Source organism: Patiria miniata, unplaced genomic scaffold (genome assembly GCF_015706575.1).
Source record: "Patiria miniata isolate m_02_andy unplaced genomic scaffold, ASM1570657v1 HiC_scaffold_8, whole genome shotgun sequence".
In the NCBI taxonomy this organism is placed as follows: Eukaryota; Metazoa; Echinodermata; class Asteroidea; order Valvatida; family Asterinidae; genus Patiria; species Patiria miniata.
Window position 1 is genome coordinate 10,945,503 of NW_024037075.1, and position 24,458 is coordinate 10,969,960.

At 38.8% G+C, this 24,458-nt stretch overlaps 2 protein-coding genes across 2 annotated transcripts; both read right to left on the bottom strand.

Annotated features, from left to right (window-relative positions):
- Positions 1–173: 173 nt before the first annotated feature.
- LOC119719726 (protein white-like) lies at positions 174–15,129 on the bottom strand. Its single transcript, XM_038189224.1, has 19 exons — positions 15,074–15,129; positions 14,235–14,563; positions 13,955–14,003; positions 13,607–13,796; positions 13,133–13,204; positions 12,870–12,968; positions 11,983–12,149; positions 10,677–10,851; positions 10,272–10,361; positions 9,907–9,938; positions 9,520–9,628; positions 7,986–8,117; positions 7,094–7,186; positions 6,840–6,897; positions 6,477–6,554; positions 5,419–5,524; positions 5,051–5,151; positions 4,811–4,884; positions 174–2,504 (listed from the first exon to the last, which is right to left on the bottom strand). Exons 1-19 carry the CDS (start codon positions 15,127–15,129, stop codon positions 2,403–2,405), a joined length of 2,112 nt encoding a protein of 703 aa, XP_038045152.1. The 3' UTR covers positions 174–2,402.
- Positions 15,130–15,794: 665 nt separating this feature from the next.
- LOC119719180 (MOB-like protein phocein) lies at positions 15,795–24,449 on the bottom strand. The gene is made up of 7 exons (XM_038188538.1): positions 24,339–24,449; positions 23,479–23,541; positions 23,085–23,228; positions 21,316–21,402; positions 19,341–19,420; positions 18,094–18,205; positions 15,795–17,270 (listed from the first exon to the last, which is right to left on the bottom strand). Exons 1-7 carry the CDS (start codon positions 24,405–24,407, stop codon positions 17,127–17,129), a joined length of 699 nt encoding a protein of 232 aa, XP_038044466.1. The 5' UTR covers positions 24,408–24,449; the 3' UTR covers positions 15,795–17,126.
- Positions 24,450–24,458: the final 9 nt, after the last annotated feature.

The window sequence follows — 24,458 nt, forward strand, 5'->3', positions numbered from 1 at the left end:
GTCCGTATGTCTGGTGTTGTTTGATAATCTGTATATGTTATTTCGACAAGCTGTCGTGTTTTCTGTTTGGTGGGGAGAAAATGGTAAATCAATGTCCTTCTTAGCTTAGGCCTACAGAAGACTTTTGTTTCACGACACACCAAAAAATGTAGATACCGATATCAACAAACTTGGATGTTTTCTCCGGCCCTCAATCCGGTCATAACATTTTAATTCTCAATAATAAATTAATTCCACTTTAATAAACAAACAAACTTTACTTTATAAAGTAAATGTTATAACTCACTGACACTGCTAAAGTTTACCAATCCGGCAAAATATGCAATAGAAACGGGCAACAAGGCATCTTTCATAACTCAAAAATTCTCATACCAAATCAAAATAAATTTGTCATACAGGCGCTTGTTTGGATATTTTCTGATTAACTCCGTTATTAAATATGTATTTGTAATTCCGTTCTATGAAATATTTATTTCTGATAGCGTTCGATGAACGGTCTGTCATGACATCTGAACTTTCAAATCGAAGAGCAAGGAGACGTATCTTCGCGCCTTAAAGATGAAAAGACGAATATCCTAACGCCTTACAACACGCGAGATGATTGTGCTATTAATACAGTGACAAATGCGTGACAGTGAATAATTGCATTTCCTCGGCAGTCATATACGCCTACACGGACACTAGCTAACTTGACATAGTACAACAAGCAATCATCAATTGTTTCCTTTATATTTATCTAAAGTTCTGCATCCCACGAATTCAAATGATTTATTTTAAATAAATTTAACTTTACTGATCCTATTTTGAATATATATATCAACATAACTTTATTTCCAAAACAATATTTGACTAAAAAAACTTCACTGAACGAAATGAGTTCAACAACAAGTACAGATCGCTCGAACTCTCAACGTTGTTTGTTTCATTTTCACTTCCGTAATCCATGCCAACACCCCTCGGAAGATCATGGTAAACACAAATATCTTAGTCTGATTGAAATGGCACAAGATGTATCATTAACTACTTCTTCCGCGATTAAGGGGAATAACTATTTTTGTCGGAGTACAGAAGCAGCTCCAGTGCCCGTAATAAAAACATGTCCTCTCCCTTCTTGTTAATTGCCTCGTGTTTTCTCACTTGTTGACTCTACCAGAGGCAAGACTAATAAATGGTACGGTGTTTTGCCAGGATTTAGGCTTCTGTCTGACTCACTATCTTATCGGGGTAAGAGATCTAGAAATCTCATCCGGAAACATATTTTTCCCTGCGGTTGTTTGTATGCTTCTTCCCAGATATCTGTTGAGACACCGAATCGTTTTCTTACGTCACACAACGTCTTGCGTCACCCACGTCGTGACACATCTCGCGTGACTTGAGGATTAGACTTTCTCCGATCGCGTCATTTCTAAAACACATTAGCACAAAGTGGACCCTCAAAATCTGAGACCTAATTCTAAATAAAAATAAAAACAACACTTTTGGTTTCTTTATTTTTTCTTTACAAATAAATCTATGCTTTAGCAGAAACTGCAGCAAACAAGTTAACCCCGCTTTCAAAAAAAAAGAAGGAATTGTTAAAACTTTGCTTAACAAATTGCGAAAACAACAACAAAAGTTCAGCAAAATAACATACAAACTTTAAAAAAAAGATGCATGAAAGACATTTGCCCTGTGGCGAAATTCAATGGAGGACATGATTCGTATTTGAAAAATCAAACTTGAACATAAAGGGAACTAAGAATAGTAACATTTTCACGATGAGCAACATGTCATTGGCCTTAACCGGAAGTTGGAGCACATTTTGTCCTGGTTTTATTCTGGCCTTGGTTTGGAAACTGTATAATATCCTGTAAACACATCCTTTTTCACGCTTGTATAGTTTTAAATTATTTTGTTTTGCATCAATGAAGGGTCCATTCGGATATGGATACTGCATATCTGAGGAAACAGTCACCGTAAAATCCGATTTTCTTCGAAATTAAAACGAAACAAAATTGCCAACTATTTTTAGCCGAGAAAATGTCTTCAGGATGCTTAATTCCGAAAAAAAGGTCCAATTATACTTAACACTAAAGCATTTTTTTTAATTTTATTTTTACCAACTGAAGTCACCAGAAATAAATAATTTACTGACCGGCTGTTCCCATCCAAGTAGAATTCGCTCGCTATCTTTAAAAAAAAAGATTCCGCTTCATTGAAAGGTATTCGACTGCTGTACTACAGATAATTTGCCAGTTCCAAGTTATTCATTCATAAATTGAATCTGATCAGGAACAACTGCACTTTAAAATGCCGAATATAAAAACAACAATCACAAAGGGAAACATTTCTGCCTTGTTGATATGGTCTTAATGGCAATATTGTCTGCACGTATTCCCACCAAACTTCTGCTTTTGTCATTTTCACCTCTCCCCTCTCAACCGCATCCTGATCACAATGCCACCCAGCATCAGGTACCCCAAGGTCATCAGAACCACCAACAACACATCCAGGACAAAGTTATCCTGTCAACAGGAAGACACAAAAATACCACAAGTCTATCCCTCGAGAATCCCAGCTCAGAAAGTCGTAAAAGAATCCAATCAAAATGTGGTTTAAATCTCCCACTGTATACTTATGATCGATACTGCACATGGGTTGAAGCCTTAACAGATGAAACACAAATATGTCACCAACATTAATAACAGCCATAAAAAATCGCATGCAACCAGACAAAAATGTGGTGAAAAATATGTCTATCTTCAACGATATTTATTATGATGGCTATTTCATATGGACTTAGGTTTAAGCGACTATTCTGAGCTGACAGCCAAGGATATCTGTAAAATGACCTTTGACAGTGGGTGACCCTCGACACATGACAGCATGAAGAGCTTTCCTAATTTCTATGCAACAGAGATGTGATAAATGGCAAATGTAAAATAAGTCAAAGATGACATAACTGAGATTTGTAATTTATACTAAAGCTTAAGTAGCTGCAAATTCATTTTGCGCAAAGGCTGTATGGTGACCGAACCCACTTCTTTTCATGATCTTATAACATCTTCTAATAACAGAACGGCATTATTTTGGTAAACCAATCGAGAAAACAGTCTGTTTTCTAGTAATATACTTCCAGAAGAAAGGCGCAATACAAAGGCCTATTTTTTTAACAAACCGATCAGAACTATCTGATGATTAGCCTAGTTGCAAAATGGTACGAAAGTTTGTGTGGAGTACTGCAAACAAAACTCTCAAAAATTCTCGGTATTCTGCCTCTTAGACAATAATTGTCTCCAAGTGATTTCCGAGCAATCAGCATTTCACCCAAATCAAACGGTACCGGCTACGTCACACTGAAAACTTGCAGCCATTGCTTCTATCAGAAAGTCCATTTACTTTTTTTTAACATTTCTTTGCAGCACTTTCAAAAATGTCACCGTCAACAAACTTGGAAGCTAAATCCAGATTACGTCTGGCACTTAAGACATCAATGTTTTGATATCAAGGAATTTTCCAAATTCCACGGAAGGTTTACAGCTTTAGCGGCTACCACAATCACTACATGTCTCGCTTAACGTATCTTGGAACTTAGCCCCGATAAAAACCGAATGTGTCACATTCATGACAGTTTCAGCCGATAGTTCACGAAAATGTTCATCCGGCGCCCTTGACCCTCTGAATGATGTGAGATAAATGTTATCTGGGCTGAATGTTAGGAATTTGCGTTTAATGTTAGTTTGACAGCGATCAGCTGTTAAAAGTATTTGCGTCCAGAGAAACTGTCAACATGAGTGAGATGTAGAGTTGGTTAGGAGTATCTGGGAAATAACGAATAACCGTAACATTTATGTCGAGATGTTCATGGCCAAAAAAAAAAAAAAAAAAAAGGAGAAAAAAAAAGAGAAAAAAAGAAAAGAAAAAGAGGCGCGAGGTCATAGTGGTGTAAATTTAATAAGTTGTGGGGGGGGGGGCCAAAATGTCCCTGCCCCCCTCTGAAACTGATAAATCGAGAATTTGTTGAGAAATACAAGAATTTTGTGGGAAAAATATGTTTTGCCCCCCTCTAGAAAAAATCCTGGCGACACCCATGGAGATGTTAGGTAGGATTTGGCACTTTTATGTTAAGGGATTTGTGAGGCATTGGAAAACACAGGAAGCCTTCTAGGGGTGGATTAAGTCTAGTTTGCTGCGCAAGTCAAAATTGTAAGTAGGCTTAGGTGAAATGGATGGGGTGATACTGATACGGGGTTAATTACAATTAAAGATTGCAATCTAAACCATTTTACTTAAATTAAATCAACAAATTGTTGATTTTCTCTTCAAATTGTCATACGTTTTTAATGCCCAAAGTTTTGTTTTTATTGCAAACCAGATTTCGTGGAAATCATGCCGGGAAAAAAGTATCCTGAACCATAAAAATGTCAACACATACATCATTTTGATAACTGAAAATACAATTATGAGAAAAACCACTTTGAAATCCTTATCACCACTGACCATCAACTTCAAAAACTTAAAATGCTCAGAAAGTTTTTGAGCCTCGAGAAACTGCTAGCAAAGCATTCCAACATCCAGCTTATTCTAGGAAGCAGGTCACAACCTCTCTGTCATCCCATTAAAAAACTGAACTCATACCAAAACAATAAAAATAAAAATATGTCACTCAATCTTAATTGGATACACCTGTTCCCATGATTCGAAACACCTGTAGATGGTGCAACATTATTCCCCTCGGTAACATGAGGTGGAGGTCAGTGATCGCTGGCAGATGTTGACCATGAAAAATAACAATGTGGTGATGAAATGTAACGTCGTTTATGGTTATTACCTGATCATAGCCATATTTGTCCAAAACCTGCTCTCCATTTTCAAGGCAGGGAAGGGTGCTGTTTAGCTCACAATCTTTTATGGAGATAAAAAAAAAAGCAGTCGTTAATAAATAAAAACATTTAAAAAGATAATTTGGTAATTTGAATTCAAATTGAAATCATCTGTACCTACTTGCTTGCAGTACGCTACAGATACAGATACTTGAAGCTTTGTGTAATGTTTGCAAGAAACATCTCACCTAAATTTTCGATGGTAGCCCATTGGTTCACCTGCAGAATCTCAAAAACAGCCGGGTACCAACTCACAAACCGGACCCAGATGAAATAGACTGGTGTGGTTCTGCCCAAAGAGACAAGAACAATAATGCGTTTTACTATCTGCTCCCTTGGGTTACAAACTCTAAAAATGAAGTCCATAGACTGAGTGCTGACGTACATGTAATGTGAGACAACACTCCCTTTTCCTGAACAGCTTGCCCAATTTTCTTTTCCCAATATACTACTTTTCCACTAGCCCGCTATGTAACGAATAAGACTCCCGACCTCCCCCTTCCCTGAAAATATTTCATTATTGCTAGCTTCTTGATAACCAGAATATTAAACTTACAGTGGATTCATGTAGAAGCCTCCGAACAATGTAAAGAGGAAGAAGATTGGAATCATCAGATTGAGAGCAATCTCGGAGGTTGGGCTGGCCACTGAAAGAAACACACCTGCAAATGCAAGAGACAAAGCCTTAATTGAAAACAGGTGGAGACATGAAAATGTTCAACCCAGAACCCAACCTCGTAACCCCAGTGCTTACTTTATTTCCAACGTCGTTTCCAATAGTAAGCCCTGGATAGGAAACTTTCTTCCTGTATCCTGATTCGATACCATAATTTGCTAGTAATGGATTTATATCGTGTAGTTGGTGTTGTTATTTCTAACGTGCATTACGTGTTTTCACGATCATTGTAATTATAACGTCCACGCCGTCTCAAAAATACTCCTTTCCTTTCCAGTTTGCTCATATTAATATGAAATGTGATACTGCATATTGGCGGACCAGATTGTAACATTTTAACTTTAAAAAAATGGTGCTTTCATAACTCACGGCGTGACGAATTGATGCTGTTTTTACCCCAGACTTTTCAATCATTCAAATCGCCAAGGTGAATAAACCCAAACCACACAGTTTCATTGTCCTTGCAACTGAACAATATTAAGCATTATGTATCTTCAAATGCTAACAAAGCGAACTAGACTAGGTTAATGTTCAAGACACTTTTCGAGAAATCAAGTGTCACATACCAAGGGAGCAATTGAGAATCTGGCTTCTTATCATCAAACATACAAAAACTTGGACGCTTCTTGTCAGGAGGAATTTCCCAAAACAGTAATAAAAAGTAATAAGTTGATCTCGGAACAATGACAGTTGGACAATGCTCATAAATTATAACAGGTGGTTTGCAAATGTTTAACCCTGGCACTGCCCTATATAGTAAAAGCTTCATCACATTTGAAAGAAAATGGCTACCTTATATTTTTGACAGGTAAATTTGACTTTTTTACAAAGGCTACTTAGGATAAAGTCACAAATAAACTTGAAGGTACAGTCGCATTTCCACCAGAATTCAGCTATATTTTTTTTTTAGTTGGGGGGGGGGGCTGTCGGCAGCTTACCAAAGCTGACAGCTGTGATTGTCATCAAGGCAGTGGTTCCCACGGCAACAAGGAAGCAAAAAATATTCCTGTTCAGCCCTTCATGGGAATGAAACAAACAACATCTGGTAAAAAAAGGATGGGAAATTCCCAGAGAAGCACCACACACTACCCAAAATACAAAATTCTTGGAATTTGATTTGAGAAATTAATATACAGTCAATTTCCATTCAATTTACAAGAACTTGCTTTTAGACTGTTGCTCACACATTCACGTGTTGGAATAACAAATAAGAAAAGTAATTTTTTATTTCATCAATAAATGGACATTATTCTATAAAAAAAACTACTTAAGCTGTATTTCTTTATTTACAATTTACTTACCAATCATATAGTATGCGATTCCAATTGTGATTAGGCTCTGTGAAACATGAGTGACTACCTGCAACGCAATTAAGAATTACGACAACAGGTTAAAGAACCAGAATTTGGTGCAATTAAGCTACTGGTAATAGGCACTGGTATAAACATTTATTTTATTTCCAAAGATACGATTGAAAAGAGGTGCCTCATTTCGCCACTGCAAACTTGTTTGTCTAAACTTCTCGGAATATCCAGACAGGAAGGATGGTATCTACCTCAATGAAAACCCTTGCCAAGAAGTAGCAAGCTGATGAGTACGTTCCACCGCGGTGTTCCCTGACAATGAGTGGAAGCTCATTGGGTATGACCTTCAAAAGGACAAGGTAACAAAATGTTAGCTTTATTGTTCCTGTTAGCATAACCCCCATCGTTGTTGCCCTGTTTTAACCCCTCGCCCCTTGTTGACCCCACTCAGAATTAGGGGGCGTACAAGATGCGTTTGTTACTGTTTAAAACCAATGAGTGTCTCCCGCCCCTTTCCAGGCACCGCCTGCCCTACAGCAAAGTGCAGTGGCAGATCTACCTTGAGGGCTAAGGCCAAAAAAAAAATAAGTCGGTCTCTGGTCAGCACGCGCGTCGATTTTAATCATGCGCGTCAATCTTTTTTTTTTTGCAAAATGTTCCGTGGTAGCTCCAACAGTGCCCTCTATTGCCGCACTTCCTCAATTTTTTTACCAAAGAGCACCAAGGAATGGGAAATTGCACCAAGGCAAATGATCGAAAGCACCAAGGCAAATTATGGAGGACACCAATGTACATGAGAACACCAAAAAAGCAAAATAGTACCCCACTCGTCTGTACAATCCAAGCTTGAAGAAAAAAAAAAAAGCCACGTCGCCGCGTCAATTCCGGAACTTTGGTCTGACCAGAGACCGAATATTTTTTTTTTTTTGGCCTAAGGGTTGTAGAAACCCCTCTTGGGCATTTTTTTTTAATAACAGGAAAAACAACACCAGACAGCTGTTACACCACCCTCAACAGCTAAACCCCCCTCTGGAGCCAAACATGGATCCGCCCCTGAACTGGACTCCATTTGCACTACGTTGTGAAATCCCTCTCGTCTTTTCTAGCGACTCATTTAAGCACCCATTCACCCAGAATACTTACGGCAGCAACTCTGGCCGGCGTGGTGGTACTAATCTGCACAACGAGCAGGAAGAGAAATCCGTTGATGTTCTGGATTGAGGACTGATTGTAAGGTTGATTCAAGTACAGAAGGCCTAAGAAGACTCCAAGACCCTGTGGTACAACATCAATTTGAGAATAAAAATTTGAGAAAGGGCAAAATTTTTACATTTGTCCAATATAAGTTAGTAAACTGACAGGTCAAAATTGGGCTTCATTGTGTATTTAAGAAGGACTCCAATCAAAGTCTTGATAGTTTTTTGTCTGATGCCAAACGACCTCTCACATCAATATCTCATCACTTTCTGAATTTAAAGTTGCCCTAAAGACCTATTTGTTTCAGACCACTCAGAATATTCTTGTTTATTTAAATTTAATTGTTTTGTTATTTCTGATTTGATATAATTTTTGTTTGCGCCATGAGCGTCATTTATGGCGGATAATGGCGCGGTATAAATTTCCGTTATTATTATTATTATTATTATTACTTAATCAATTTCTTCATGTTTTCTTTCCATAGGTTTTGTGAGGCACAGCAGGTACTTTGGGGGAATCTTTGGTTTAGTTCTTAAAACACGGACAAAATTAAAGAATTTCTAAAGGAAGGGAGAAAATGAAACATTACCATATTATCATTTCAACCTTCAGGTTTCAGAAAATGCCGTTGAAAATTTCAGTTGACATTTCAAGGCTATGACTTAGTTCACTCTAAGCTAGTATCACCTTTGAATCTAGCAAAACACCCCTATAAATGTGGATTAAAACTGGATATCTTCAGGACTAATATGGGATTAACCTTTCAAATCGCCCAAAAAGAGATAATCTCTTCTTTCAGGGCATCTGTCTCCCTAAATTTGAACCAAGAGATTTGGAAGGTTACTCCCAAGGGTAACAATGCTCTATCTCTGTAGGTCTATATTTATTCATTTATTAATAATCTCCTACGGCCGGAGTCTATGTAAGTTATGATTTCAAGTTGTTGTTTTTGTGACCTAATTTTCTGCTTCTTATCTTATCATTCTATTACAAATCAGCACCTACAAAGGTCAGATGTGTTCTAGACATAAGGATAATGTTTATCTTTTCTATAGTAGATACTTTTGATTAGCCACAGGCCAACTAAATAAAATCTGGAAAAAGAATAACAAACACCAAGCAAGTTTTGAACTCAGCTAAAACCTTTAATCCCCCAGGCAATTTCTTCAGGGTCAAGCACACCCTTCTCCAAAATTTAAGACTGCCGTTTGCTGAATTTTACGCATTTAGCATGGTAAGTTTAGGGCAAATCCAAGAAAAGGTCCCTTTTTGTCCCATATGCAAGACTTTTCTTTATTATATAGTCATTGCAAAGACTAATAACATAAACGTTCTTGTGGGTATTCCCCATACAGATGCCCAACAGTAGAATGAACATCACTGAAAACTATAAATGTCTCATAGGGTTAAACCTTCATTACGTATGGGACATAGCGTGGGCGAATTCGTGGACATGCCCGTGAAAGGTAACCGAACTTACAATGGATGTTACCAGATAAGACTTTAGCAGTGATGGTTCACGGAAGACATCTATGGCACATCGCCAGAGAAGAAGAGAGAACTGCTGCCAGTAAGAGGCTTTGGAGGACCTTCATTACAAATAACAGGGACAAAAAACAACTATCAGGAATTACAACGGTTATAAAAAGATTGTAAAACCTCAAAGGGTAAGTAAATCTTGAGGGGTAATTATAAGTGGCACCTTGCAAAGAGTTTGTGGCTCTGGAGGGGAATGGCTTTTGATCCAGCTGTTGGACAGGTGTCCTGTGATGTGTCCTTGAGCAAGCAGCTTTACACCCTTTTGCCAAACTTTGTGAAGTATTTATCAGAGAGTTTCAGGGACTTCTTTGCCTAGTTGTTTTCTTACCTAGTTCTTGATGGGATATCATCACTGGATTCCTAAAAAGGAAATAAAATACAAACAATACTTGCATTGCAATTTGTCTTAAAGTAAAACGTCTGAGTGGAAACTCGGAGGCGTGTTAACAACTGATCCATCGATCAAAAAAATCAAAGTGAATTAGAGAACGTTGTCTCTAATTTTACTTTAAGTACTTACCCACTACCCACGCCCTGGCACCTGTGCCCACCCTTAACTGAAAGCAACTCTCAATTACTTACATATTCAGTTCTAGCTTGAAAGTTTTTCTCTAATTTCACTCTAAGTACTTACCCACGCCCTGGTGCCTGTGCCCACACCTGACTAACTGAAACCAACTCTCAATTACTTACATATTCCGTTCTGGCTTGAAAGTATTCCTCTTCTATAGTGGCTTGGATGACTCTGGCTTCGGCACTACAGGAAAATGCATCACAGAGAACCTGTGGGATAAGAAAAAGAGCAGTGAAGGTTTTGTGAGGAAAGCCACTTTCAGAAATACATGGACTGAGTAGACGTCTGGAAAAAATGTGTTATATAATCCAAATGGGTTTGTAGTTTTTATCTGTACAGGCAGATAATTAGATCCCAGAAAATTAAGTCTACAGAGCTTTGGTTCAGAAACGGTTTGTAACAATGGTGCTTTTCCTTTTTCCTTTTACTTTATATGAGTAAATAATGACCTTACATGAATATTTATCATTTAGTATTACAAAAGATTAATATGAAATTATAAATTAATATAAACATTTCCATACATCAACTTTCCTATTACAGTTTTCTTCATCACCAGGTCTGATGGAGAGCGTATCAATGAAGAAATCAGCCGGGCAGTAATCATCAGGGGACTGGTAGCCAAGTCTAGCAAAGTACTCTACCGCCTTGTCTATATCTCCTTGGTAAGCACATCGCCCATCAGCCATCAGGATCAAGCTAGGAAGAAAAAAAAAAAAGGCTTCTTGCAAATGATTTGAGCTCTACAGCCTGTCTAAAAAAAAATGGTACAATCGAAAATGATTTTTTTTTTAATATTAAATCTCAATATAAGTAAGTCGTTTTGAGCATCACATTAAAGAAAAAAGACCAGGCTTTCCAATACTTTTTGTTTCATCTCATTGGCTTTTGTCAATCCAGAGATAACTCCAGTTTACTGCTGAACAAAAAAATCAAGTTTGTGCCACTTTCTGGTTGAGTGAGAACGGTGAAAGAATTAGTCAAACAAAACTTTATTCACACTTGAACAGATTTGAAATTCAAAGAAGGGATTAACTTCATAAAGAAACTATTTATCATTGAACTTATTATGTTGACTATTAAAGCTTGTATCGAGAAAACCAGACTTCCTTTGTGTACTTTAATCTGTGTTTTGTTTCTTTTGCAAAGTTGCAATCTTTTGTGAGCTTCAAGACAGCATGGCACAGTACTCGAAACAACTCTGCCCATGCATAAAAGTGGCACAAAATCGATTTTGGTGTATCGCTTTAAATTGATTATATCTCTGAATTGACAAAAGCAAATAAGATTAAACAAACACTATTGGAAAGCCCAGTCTTTGTTCTTTAATATTATGCCAAGTAAGAATGACTTATTTTGAAATTTCATATTTAACCAATTTTTTTTCTGATTGTACCATTTTTTTTGAGACAGGCTGTATATTAAAAAATATTGGTATCCTAAATATATCTCAAGCTGTGTTGAGATCAAAAGTTAAGACAGATTTGAGATCTCAAGCTTTTGTCGAGAGTAAGTGGAGTTCACAATTTGTGGCTTTTTTTTCTCGATAAAGCAATATGTTAGTAGAGGTAGACCTGAGATAAGAATTGATGAATTCAGCAACATTTAGTAGTCCGTTAACTTTGACCATTTTTATAATCACATGTCCATAGTTTCTGATATTTCTTATAATTTGTATTTCTTATAATTTTATCGCACAACACAACACAACAACATGAATTGACCAAAGCATAGTAGACCAAAGCACAGTAGACCCATGATATATATTATTTGACCAAGTTACCAGTTGGTTCAGAGTGTCTAACATTTTGTTTTCTTTTCTTAACTTACCGGTCAAACATTGAGTACACATCAGATGATGGTTGATGAATTGAGCACAGAATAGTGTGGCCCTCTAGGGCAAGCTGACGTAGCATACTGATTAGTATCTGGGACATGTAGGAATCTAGACCAGATGTAGGTTCGTCGCAGAATAGGAGTGGAGGGTTTGTCAGAAGCTGAAGCAGAAATGTAACAAAGTCGTGAATTCAAGATTTGGAATTGCTGTTTTGGATAGAAACTTTACTTTAAAACTATTAACCTCTTACCTGCTCATTTGTTCTGTTAGAGGGAATGTACAACATTTGCTCTTGCTGCAATTTTTAGATATAAATGGATTTGGAGGATTAGTATGTTATAGCAAATATTGTTAAACTGACATGTTTCACGTTTTGTGCTTGTAGATGCTGGAAAAACAAAGAAAACCAATCATGTTCTTGCAGTCTGGTTCCCTGACCCCTCTTAAGATGAAACGGAGCAATTTATAGACTGTAAGGTCAGAGAATCAGTCTAGCAGGCTTGTACCCCTTCACAGATGTGTGATCAATTGTAAAGAAAATGCGGAATAACTAATTATGAAAAACTAGGAGCACTTTTTGAAAAAAAAACAGTTTTCTCCAACGCTGGTCGGCTGACCAGCGTTGGAAAATACCATTTTTCCTACAAAATGTCAGCACACCAGAAGCCACGATTTTACAGGATGCTTTAGACTGTCTTTCCATAACAATCCAGTAAGGTATTTCGTGATAATTTGATCATTTCGTTTTGTCATGTTTGCAAATGTTGTATCTTCCCTTTAAGTATTTTCCATCATCTCTGCAGCATCTGCATTTAAGAAAAAGGTTAGTCCACTTTGCCCCATTTGGAATATCGGTTTGATAATGACAAGATCGACTGACCTCTGATGCAAATGACAGACGCTTCCTCTCCCCTGCTGATATTCCATCTGAAGTTGTTGGATTTCCTATCCGCGCATCTGCACATTTCACCAATGAAAGCTATAAAAAGACAAAACGTAGAAAACAAAAGTAGTTTCTTATGAATCATTTTGCGAGTGGATGTAATTATGCAAAAAGAAGTAATGATCCTAAGTCTGGTTGTAAAACCCAAGATTCCACATCTCCTAAAATTCAATTTTACAAAAAAATTCAAGCTTTCTCACCTGCTCAAGGATATCTTCAACACGCTCCATCTTCCTTTCCAAACTGATTTCCCTCGACATCCTCAGTTTTGCCTGGAAAAACAATCAACAACTCAACCTTCAGCTTCCTGATTTCTATCACATTTCAAAGGGTGCACTCTTTCGGGGTGTGCAATATAATCCTATCTCCAACCACTAGCAAAGTTTGATGGGCTATTTGAGAAGAAGCCAACAAATGTATGGGCTAAAAGTCTCATTGGTAGAGCACTGGACCTGTAATCTGGTAGTCTTGGGTTCCATTCCTGGTTGCATCAAGCTAACTTTAAAGCCACAGTTTTCAATATCACAAAATTTATACTTTTAATTCTGACTCTAACTATACCATGAAGCCATGCTTGGCTTCACCATCCCTTTAAAACAACCATGCTTTTTTTGGAGTAAGTTCTCACCGACGGGTCCTTCTTAAGAAAGAGAGAGAAAGTAAAGAAGATGCACCTGCAGTAAGAGGTGCTCTCTGACAGTGAGAGACCCAACAAACACATCCTCCTGCTGGATGTATGTTGATACCTCACCAACACAGGGCAGTATTTCAATGGAGTCCGTCACTGACACCTGACCCCTGACCTCCAGGCTGCCAAGATTGTGCTGGGTCAGGACATTCATCAAGGTTGATTTGCCAGCACCACTGAAATAAGCGTAAGTTAATAAATGTTGTAACAATTACAGTACACAGACTTCATCTATAGAGAAAAAATCAACATTAAGCAAAACAAACAAATGAAACTCCTCGCTATGACATTCATGGTTTTTTTTTCAGTCATAAACTTTAGTTTGAATACTCACCTTGCTCCCATAACAGCAATTAGATTCCCTGGCCTTGCAAAACCACTCACTGTGAAACAAGAACATGATCATTAGCAAGTTAAAATTTTTTAAATGATCCTTTTTGTCTTCTTTTAACAGGAATCTTCCGAGCTTCCAAGCTACAGTGCTAATAAAGATACTTTCAAGGAACCCTGTACTGCAGTACTTACAAGAATGAAGATTCAAACAGCGAGGCTATCACATGGAATCTTGGAAGCCTCCCACACCACAAACTCTACCAAGACTTATTATGGCTTACCTCCTCTCAGTATCACCTTGGGTTGCTCCTCCCGCCTCCCGCATATCGTCTCGCAAATCTTCCCCCTCCTCTTCACCTTTGTCTCCACCCATACGTCACTCCACAGCAACGTTATCCTCCTCTCAATCTCAATGAAGGACCCGCGACGTCTTCGTCTCACAGGGATTATCGGTTCCTGGATGCCCGTCTCAGGGCAGGGACTAGAGCCAGGAGGATCCATGGACTGCAGTTCCTCTGCGACCCGGAAGACATCTTCCATTGTGTAGCTTTCTCCTTCTAGAGGGGCTGAGGTAAGGATTGGGCTGCGGTCGTCGGATCTGTTCCGTGACCTGTAAATTCAGTAAAAATAACATCAACCACTGATTTCACATTACCACAAACAGTACGGTCCAGTTCAAACAAACTGTATTTATTTTTAAACAAACTGTATTTATTTTACACAAGACCCCTTGTGGTTTGCCATCTCCCTTTGTTTCTTTGTTCTCTCATCCACCCTCCCCTGCATCTTTCCACACCTTTCACACCTAATCCTCCTTTTGTGTTTCTTCTTTCAGCCCTGCATGTTTGTGTGCACCCCCATGTTAATGTATGTACCTCTGTCATTTCTGTTTTAGCCTCTGAAGAAGAACTTGCTAAGTTCGCAACGTCAGGCCACATTAATTTTAAGATTTGTATTTATTTTTTTCAGAATATCATTTGATCACAAATCATAACTAAATCTGGTCTATTCTTAAACATACATGTACTTTACTAGCGCAAGAACGTTCTTCCCAGTGCTTTAAAAAAACTGAACATTTAAATCCAATTGTTTTAAATCCACTAATGAAATCAATACTCACCATCCCTTGAATGAACTCCACAAGCTGCTGATTTTCTTTGCAGTGGACACATCCATGGTGGATCCACTAATGTCAACTTAAAGTCAACTAACCAAAATCAACTTAGTGCAGAATCTTGTGACTGGCGTATAAGGTTGAAATAACACTTAAAGCTCAGTTAACTTTCTGTAGCGAAGCGAAGTTGCTACAGTCGTTGCGAAACTAAGCTCCAACGAGCAAGCTGCATTAGTTTATCAAGTGTAAATCTTTTATAAATTTTCTATCTCTCTGATTAGATTTATGCTGGTTGCTTTTCTTGCATCAACAAAGATAACCACACACAAATGTGATACTGAACTTGATAAAATAACCAAATAAAGCGATGTCTTTTACTACCAGCAACTATATTTCTTATACTGTTTGGGCGTGAATGATAAGCAAAGAACACACATTCTTATTCCGTAATTGTGGGGACTTACACTTGTCTGTGCAAGGTATTTGTGGGGACCGAAAATGCTATGGGGACAGCAAAAAGTCCCCATAACTCGGTCCTAATTTGCCTAACAATAAAAAACTTCCCCATAACGCGGTGTACGCCTACCCATCATTTCACACAATTCTTAAAAATTATTTATTGGAAAGATAATGAAATCCTTTTTTGACAGATTTGTAGCAGAATCCGTTTTGGGGCGCCCCAACTGCCTGAACAACCAAAATAAGTTTACAATGTATGCATAACAAATATAGTACCAACAAGTATCTCTGTTGTTTATTTATTGCTAAAAAAAAAGGTCAAATAAATAACACACTCTATACAGTTCACAAAGATGACAAGGTTTGACAGTTAAACAAAGTTTTACACACTCTTACAGAATAAGATGCCAATTTGCCATGAAGGTGTTTGTGTCGTAACCAGTTCGCGCCGGGATTATTTTTGCCGAATATCTCTATTTTTTGCAAAAGGCAAAATATTCCAGCCAACTTCTGATATACAGCAAAACGCCACAAATACTGATTTGCAAGAGTCATTTCAACAGTATCTGTATATTTCTTGCCGAGACCTCATATTTTTCAATACTCCGAGGTGTATACTGGAGCGTAAATTGTCGAACAATAGGCCGTGCACAACAGCCGATTCAATATCAACACACGGTTCGCCTCCACAGACTTCACAAACTGACTTTTGTGTGTGTGTACCAAAGGCACGAGGGATTAGCGTGTTTAGACGTCACCCAAAGGCGAGTCGAAGCAATCTTGACGTTTAAACCGTGTATTTTATCATGTCCTCCGACGCGAACTGGTTAATCGAGTAAAATACTGGCATGCGAATGCAAAATGTATCTCCTTGTCTTTTATGGCTAATTTCTAAGACAGGATACATAATCTACATGTACTGGTGGTTTCCAGTATCATTTCTAAGTCCTCACTAATTATACATGTATGTACAGGATGCACTTTTTAGGGAGGTTTCGCAAGCGAACGGATACGCTGACACTTACGTTTAGCTATCCGTATCCGTTTTTTACTTACATGTAGCGAGCGAGATATGCGTGTCGTCTGCACGTTTAGCAGATAGTGAGTGGCGTACGACGTCATAACTGATGACGTATCCATCGCACTAAACGTATCCGTTTGCATGCGAAACCTCTCTATTGTCAGTTTCCAGAACGGCTTTGACAGGACTTGTTGGTCATGAACTCAAATTTAGAAAAAAATGGTTTAGCTCAAGTGAAAGGTTGCCATTGCTTGCAAGTTTCCTGTGTGCTTTGCTGAATTTGGCAGATAATTGTTCTCAAATTTGGATCACAATATATTAGATGCGGTCAATTTGTATTTGAATGATGCAGATATTTGTATGGGTCAAGTGTTTGGATGAGAAAAGCCTGAGACTAAAGTCCAATATCGTGGAGATCCTCAGGATATAGATACTCAACACAAAACTGGCCAAAATGTTAGGCAATTGATACTTCTCGTGAATTGTTTAAAATGTTTAGAAGCGCTGTCAAAGTGGGCCCATGTTTAGACAATATAAGTTATTTTGTGCTTGAAATTTGGGGTAGTTATAAGACAGTCATCAAGCGGATGATTCCGAGGGGGGTTCAGCTATCTCGAGCTCCGTCTTATTCTGCTCCAAGATTGGCACGATGAGATTGTCTTTAGACATCAGGTTATACTTGGTGACAAACGTGGTGAAGCGACGACACAGGTAAGTCTCATTCTGAAAGGGGAGTCACAAGAAAATGACTACTTGTATCTACTTCCTTCTTCAGGATTAGTCCCCTAATAATCTTTTACATGATATTTTGTTGGATTTGATGGATTTGATACCGTAGGACCCTGAGCCAGCCTTTACAACTCGGTGTCTGGAACAGCCCAATTGGGCTACAAAACGCGCTTTGAATGGGATGATGTTAATCGGAAATACCATTTAAAAGTAGGATATAAACATCCACACAACTATCCTTTCAAAACTGGGCATTTTTGTGTTATTCTAGTGTTATGCGTGCGAGAACGGGGTCCACTTTTGCGACCCCATAAATTCGAGCTGTTTGGATGCTAGTTGTGATTTCATTCATAAAGTGTTCGCCTTTTGCGGACGTTGAAGAAACCACCTTTTTTTTGCATTGGTGATCGGTCACCGCTGTTCCCGAGACACACAACATGTATATCGTACACTGAGAACGACACGAAAAACGTATTCGTACTCCGTCATTTCCGATGTAAACAAGCAGGTTTTTTTCGTCTTTTCTCGGGAACGGTAAGACATTAGGTTGGTTTTCTTTCAACCAGATGTTTGAAATAGGCTAAGTAAACAATCCAAAACATAACATTTTCAGGGATTTCAGGGCCTAGTGCCCCTTTAATTTTGAACAAAGAATCCCTTTTTTCAGATTATGTACTTGGGAGAGGTATTTAAAGAAAACTTGTTGAGATGCCTTCTGCATTCTTTCAAAGATGTATTTCCGCCCTATCAATTTATTATCTACTAACAATCATTTATCTGAATCAAGTTTAGTTTGAAAGAATCAGTTATGACTTACCTCATATTCATCAAACAGCACCCTGTGGTGGAAGTAAGCGTGGGAGAATATCCGGTATATCCTACGGCAGACTGATCCTAGCTTGGCTACTGACGACTCCTTGATGCTCACCCTACATGTTTAATTCAGAGATGCAAAGAAAACATAGGTTTAAATGATCCTCTCAGGCAGCTTTACAATTTGTTAACAATCTACTTAACAGGCATGCAACTGGGAAGTCACAAAAAAGAGGAAATTCAAATCTTTTCAAGACTTTGTACAGTGTTTTTCTATTTTCAATGGCACACATGGGGAGTGAAAAAAGAGGAAATCAGCTGATCCGAGGAAAAGTTGCATGCCTGACTTTAAAAAAAATTGGTGGGAGGGGGGCAGGGTATTTAATTGTCTATAGACAAATTCTTCCATGTGATCACTACACACTCCTCGTCTGGTACACCTCTAATATTGTGGAAGCACTGTGGTTCCTCTTGTTCCAATAAACTGCCCCAATGTAACGCCATCAAATTGAGGTGGCCCTGCGTAATCTCAAGAGTCGCATGGTAATCTCAAGAGGAATGGTGTGAGGTGTGTTTTCTTTTGTGTCCAATAATATTTAATTTAGTCAAAAATGGAATAATAATAATAATAATCGGCATTTAAGAACACTCTTATTAGTAAACCAAATCACAGCGCTTACAGTATTATTATTACCCCTGATCATTGGGCCAATTAAAGATTCCAAATACCATCTCAGCTCCCTGGGGAGTATACAGCTGGATGCTGCCTGTTAGGCGCAAGCAAGCTTATTCAATCACAATAACCATCTCTGCCCTCACAGGTACCCATTTACTCCTGGGTGGAGAGAAGCAATGAGTGACAAAGTGCCTTGCTCAAGGGCACACGCACCATGACCCCGGCTGGACTCGAACCCACAACCCGCAGCTTTACCCGCAGACCACGAATCCAGTGCCCTTAACCACGAGGCCACAGCACTCCACGTAGACTGTACCATAACCCCGGCTGGACTCGAACCCACAACCCGCAGCTTTACCCGCAGACCATGAATCCAATGCCCTTAACCACGAGGCCACAGCACTCCACGTAGACTGTACCATAACCCCGGTTGGACTCGAACCCACAACCCGCAGCTTTACCCGCAGACCATGAATCCAATGCCCTTAACCACGAGGCCACAGCACTCCACTGAATGTAAAGCTGAAATGGTAAACATCAGCATCAATAGATGCCACATTAAGACTGTGCATTACCTGCTAGGGAAATACTTGTTGCTGTTGAGTAGACACGCTGCTCCATCCAAGGTATGTCTTGTGTAGTCAATGGCAGGACACTAGGAGTACAACAGGTTACAATGTCATCAAGGAATAGTAATAGACTCCTTCAATAGTTGTTAAAGCTATAGTTCATCATTTGCAGCTATCCAAAAAGTAACTGGCATAATTATTGTTGAAAAACATACTTGGGTGAAAGATAGTAAGGGGACTAAACTCCCTGTGAAATTATTCTTTCTGGCAAGCTCTCATTTTGAAGTAATCAACGAAAGAAGGCCTTTCCAACGGTGCTTCTTAAGACGCACCGTAGGAAATTCAAATTAGTAGTTCGTTTTGTTATTCGGCAAAGCGCGCGCAAGCATTGGCACGACGCGCACGCAGTTGCTATAATTCGTCGGATCAGTGCACGACATCACGTAGCTGCAATCGGCTCAGTGAGAACGTGTCTCGGACGCTGAATTCAGGCCCAATTCAAAACATGATTCAGCAACTTTTGATTTGACATTGAGATCCTAGAATGCTGTTTTTCTCGCAATATACAGCTGAAGCTGAGCTGAAATTTCATTTCACCAAGAAACTAGACACCCCTGTTGGTCACCACTTCAACCTGCCTAACCACTCCATTTCTGATATGATTTTGCAGGGCATTGAATCTCTTGGCCATCGCAAGGACTCAGTTCGCCTCAGCAGAGAGAAAGTGTGGATGAATCGTCTTCGAACTATTCAACCACATGGTCTCAACATCCAACTTGGAAATGATTAATCTTTTTCTTCCTCCATTGTCTTCTGTTACAGATAATCCACCTGGTCTTCATTGTTTGTGTTTACCCATCTTCCCCCATCTTTCATCCCTTTCCACCTCCATACTGTTCCCCCCCCCCCCCCCCCCCCCCCCCCCCCCCCCGCATAATCCCCCTTCACTCCCACACTCTTTTGTCCGTTCCCACTCCCGGTGACCTTTGATCCTTCCCCTTTCTGGTCCCTCCCCTGTTCATACCAGACCCCTTGTGGTTTGCCATCTCCCTTTGTTTCTTTGTTCTCTCATCCACCCTCCCCTGCATCTTTCCACACCTTTCCCACCTAATCCTCCTTTTGTGTTTCTTCTTTCACCCCTGCATGTTTGTGTGCACCCCTTGTTAATGTATGTGCCTCTGTCATTTCTGTTTTAGCCTCTGAAGAAGAACTTGCTAAGTTCGCAACATCAGGCCACATTAATTTTTAGAAATTTCATCAGGTTAGTTGTTCAGCACCCTTCTTTAGATGTTGAGCACTTTCGTTGCTTCAAACGAACAAAATGCACAAATTACAAATGATGGACTATATCTTTAACAAATAAAATTAAACCTGTTTCACCATTTGTTGAACTTACTAACTGAGACACTTTTCTTAATCATTCAAAAGAAATGTGAATTATTTCCTTATGAATCAATGAATCTCTCCTTTGTGTTCGCTCCTTTTGTTCCAGTTAGGCCAAAAAAAAAAGTCTCCGGTTTCTGGTATGCGCGCGCGTCGCCGTAGCCATGCGCGTCGGCAAAATGAAAAAGTTTTTTTTCAATGACAGATGATGTCTCAAAACCGCCAAAATCACTGGTTTGACTGGAATCCTGCTGCTGCACAATTTCAACGTGTTTTTAGATGGGGTTATGATCGAGAATAAGCTTTATGTGGCCTCTCTGGACTCCCATATATTTGCACTAAGTTTAGTCGGACACCATTTCCAGTCATCAGCCGACATTTGAAGCAAAAAAGTCGGGTAAAAAAAAAAAAAGCCGCGTCGCCGCACCACTTTTTGGACAAGCTCCATACCAGAAACCAGAGACTTTTTTTTTGGCCTTATCCTACATTTTTTTCTTAGTATCCCATTACAACTAGAAGCCATCAGCATTATGATGGGTGACTTCTAAATAGATAACGAAAACAAAAGAAAAGGAACACCCTGAATTACATTACCCACCTCTTTGGGTGTCTTGTGAGCTGCACATAGGAATATCCACTGCTCTGTTGCCGTCATTTGGGTGCATGTGTCTGGATTGCACTCAGTCTATCAGTCAACAAAATAAAATATTTGAATTACCTGCTATATCAACGAAAGAAACCCTGATTCTATTTCATGATTGTACAATGCATATGGGCAATTCCACGGTTACTCATGTTACATTTTGGATGTATTTTTGAGTTTCCTTGGGCTGTAATTACCTTACTGAAAAGGTTTGATAACTGTTATCCCCATGGTAGATAGAGTAGACCTAGACCTACCTAAGCACCAAAGATGACATCCAGAAAAATGTGTTATGTATGACGCACAAAATCGGTTACTCACATTACATTTTCGTAACGTGAGTAACCGATTTTGTGCGTCTTGTTTATCATACATAACACATTTTTCTGGATGTCATCTTTGGTGCTTAGTTAGGTCTAGGTCTACTCTATCTACCATGGGGATAACAGTTATTAAACCTTTTCAGTAAGGAAACTCAAAAATACATCAAAAATGTAACGTGAGTAACCGTGGAATTGCCCATAAGCGTGTGGGTACTGAATCCAACAAAACTTCATAGTCATACACTTGAATGGTTTTAATGGAGTGGCTACAACTGAAATACTTGAGCTGATTTTAATTGGGCAAAGTTGGTAATAGATCGGGGCGGAGTGACGTCATCCGATGAAAACATCTATTCATTTGCACACCAGTTTTCATCGGTTGCTATGTGTTAACACTCAGCACTCCAGACTCAAGAACCATTGAGTTTCAACAGCATAGGTCGAGGAGCTAAATAGGTCAATGTAAAAAACTCCTGTAGGTCTGCGTCCACCTACATGTATAACACCAGTTAAACAATTTTGGTACATGTTTGAACTGAACAGTGTACTTGTGTGGAAAGAGTTTCAGCGCGCTGGCGAGAGAGTCAACAAAGTGGCTCTACATGTGTTCTTCAGAGCAGGTACATGTAGTACTACAGGGTGAGTCAAAAAAAGCGGAACCCAAACCCCCAAAAATATATTTCATATTTAAAAAAATATGTAGCACCAAAACTAATACTGACTAGAAAGCCAATTTCATAAGCTACTTTCAGATGAAAAAAATACCGAAATTGCTCAATCCGTTCAAAGAATATCACCATTTAAACGCAATAACCCTAAAACCTGTCTCGTCCAAAAACACCAATTTATTGTGTGTTTTGACTGTTTGGAACAACAAAGAAAATGACGCAGAATACTTGTTTCATCAACTGTCAAGAACAGTAGTACATAATATATTTATTAACAACCCTGGTTAGGCAAACAATATGATTGATAAAATCCACTGTTTCTAATACACAGGTTTTCAAAAGGACTTTGTTGAATATTTTAAACTTTTAAACTGAGGTTTTATCGCTGGTGATGATTGAAGACAACTGTGACGACGAGTCCTGAAATCGCATTTTTGGACGTGACAGGATTTAGGGTCATTGTGTTTAAATGGTGATATTCTTCGAACGGATTGAGCAATTTCAGTATTTTTTCATCTAAAACTAAAAGTAGCTTATGAAATTGGCTTTCCAGTTATTATAATTTTTGGTGTTGCATATTTTTTTGAATATGAAATATAATTTTTGGGGTTTGGGTTCCGCTTTTTTGACTCACCCTGTAGTAGTAGTAGTAGTAGTAGTAGTAGTAGTAGTACTAAGGCCTATAAGGGATGAATCCTATTTTATGTATTCACTCTGATGTCTGATATTTCACCTGCAGTTTGACTGCCAATCCATTTAGCTCCAGGCAGAACTGTCTTAGATGCTCATACTTCCAGACTCCTTCATCCTGACCCTCAGGTGCCTCCAAGATGAAGTCAATGTTCTTGATGGCATTCCGAATATTCTGTTGGATGTACTGTTTTGGAACATGAAAAGGGTATATTCGTTTCTATTCAACACAAGATTGGTTTCACAATGAAGGTCCATATAAATAACTCTTACAAATTGAACAAAAGAAAACAAACACAAATTCAGTTCAGTTACCCCCAGTTTTACTGTCAGACTTTGAAATCTCTGCTACATACAGCAATGGCAATGTATGGAAGACAACTTCATTACTACAATATGATTGATATCTGTGAAATGACCGGTGATAAATACTGTACCTGTTGGACGGCTAAAGTGCTGTCCATCTCTTCAAAAGACTGGTCTGGCCAGTTGTGAAAATCCTGTATTTGACAATACAGGAAAGAAGTTTTCATTCGCAAAATTAAATAAATGTAAAGACAATCAATGCTCGCACAGATTTACATTATGTCATTAATGTTATAACTGAGAAAACAATTACAAAACAATAACAGATATTGGCTTTTTGTTCCTCCCACCTTACCTGGATTCAGGAGGGAATATTGACTCTACACATTTTTATGTTTTATATTGTCCTGGCCACGTGGTAAACACACCCGGGGCCATCTATCACCAGATCGTAGTATGGACCATACTACATCCTTCAGAGGGGGTGTCAGTCTTGTGATCATACTGGAGGGGTTGAAAATTGGCGGGAAAACCCTGTGTGCTTGTGCACATTTACATAGGCTTGTGTACAAATGCACTATATACATTGGGATTATTTCGATCACCCCTGTGACCAAAATGGAATGTCGAATGGGGTTATGTCTGTGGTTTTAACGGCTGTTTGGGGCTGGAGAGATACTCCAGACATGCCAGAGGTTAATCAGGGGTGAATGGGCTGGTTGTGAGGGTCGGGTGGCTCAAATTACATTTTGTAGAAACCACATTCCATACAGTCATTGGATAGTAAACATTAAAGGTGCTCGATCCAGCAAGTGTTAAATAGTCCCTTCCCTCCATGACCACGCCCCCCTTTTTCATTGTTTAGGAAGTGCCCAAATAGAACAGCTTATTTGATCAATCTGAAGGAACATATCATCACATTTTAAGCATCAAGGATACGAAAACAAAACACTTATCAGTCACAATTCATGAAAAGAATCGAAAAACTTGCCTCAAATTTCGTGCCAGGCCGGATTCTCCGGAGCACTAAGCTGTCAGCGACGTCTGAAATGTCAGCCATCTTTTTCAGTTTTCATAGTCTGGTTCACGTAAAAAAGAACTCGTATAAAAA

Coding starts and splice junctions, on each gene's coding strand:
- LOC119719726 (XM_038189224.1), bottom strand. CDS start 15,129: ATGGATGTGTCCACTGCAAAGAAAATCAGCAGCTTGTGGAGTTCATTC. Junction 14,004..14,234: donor CAAGGTGATACTGAGAGGAG/GTAAGCCATAAT, acceptor CTTGTTTCACAG/TGAGTGGTTTTGCAAGGCCA. Junction 7,187..7,985: donor CGCCGGCCAGAGTTGCTGCC/GTAAGTATTCTG, acceptor GTCCTTTTGAAG/GTCATACCCAATGAGCTTCC.
- LOC119719180 (XM_038188538.1), bottom strand. CDS start 24,407: ATGGCTGACATTTCAGACGTCGCTGACAGCTTAGTGCTCCGGAGAATC. Junction 23,229..23,478: donor GCACTTTAGCCGTCCAACAG/GTACAGTATTTA, acceptor GTTCCAAAACAG/TACATCCAACAGAATATTCG. Junction 21,403..23,084: donor GATTGGCAGTCAAACTGCAG/GTGAAATATCAG, acceptor GTTGACTGATAG/ACTGAGTGCAATCCAGACAC.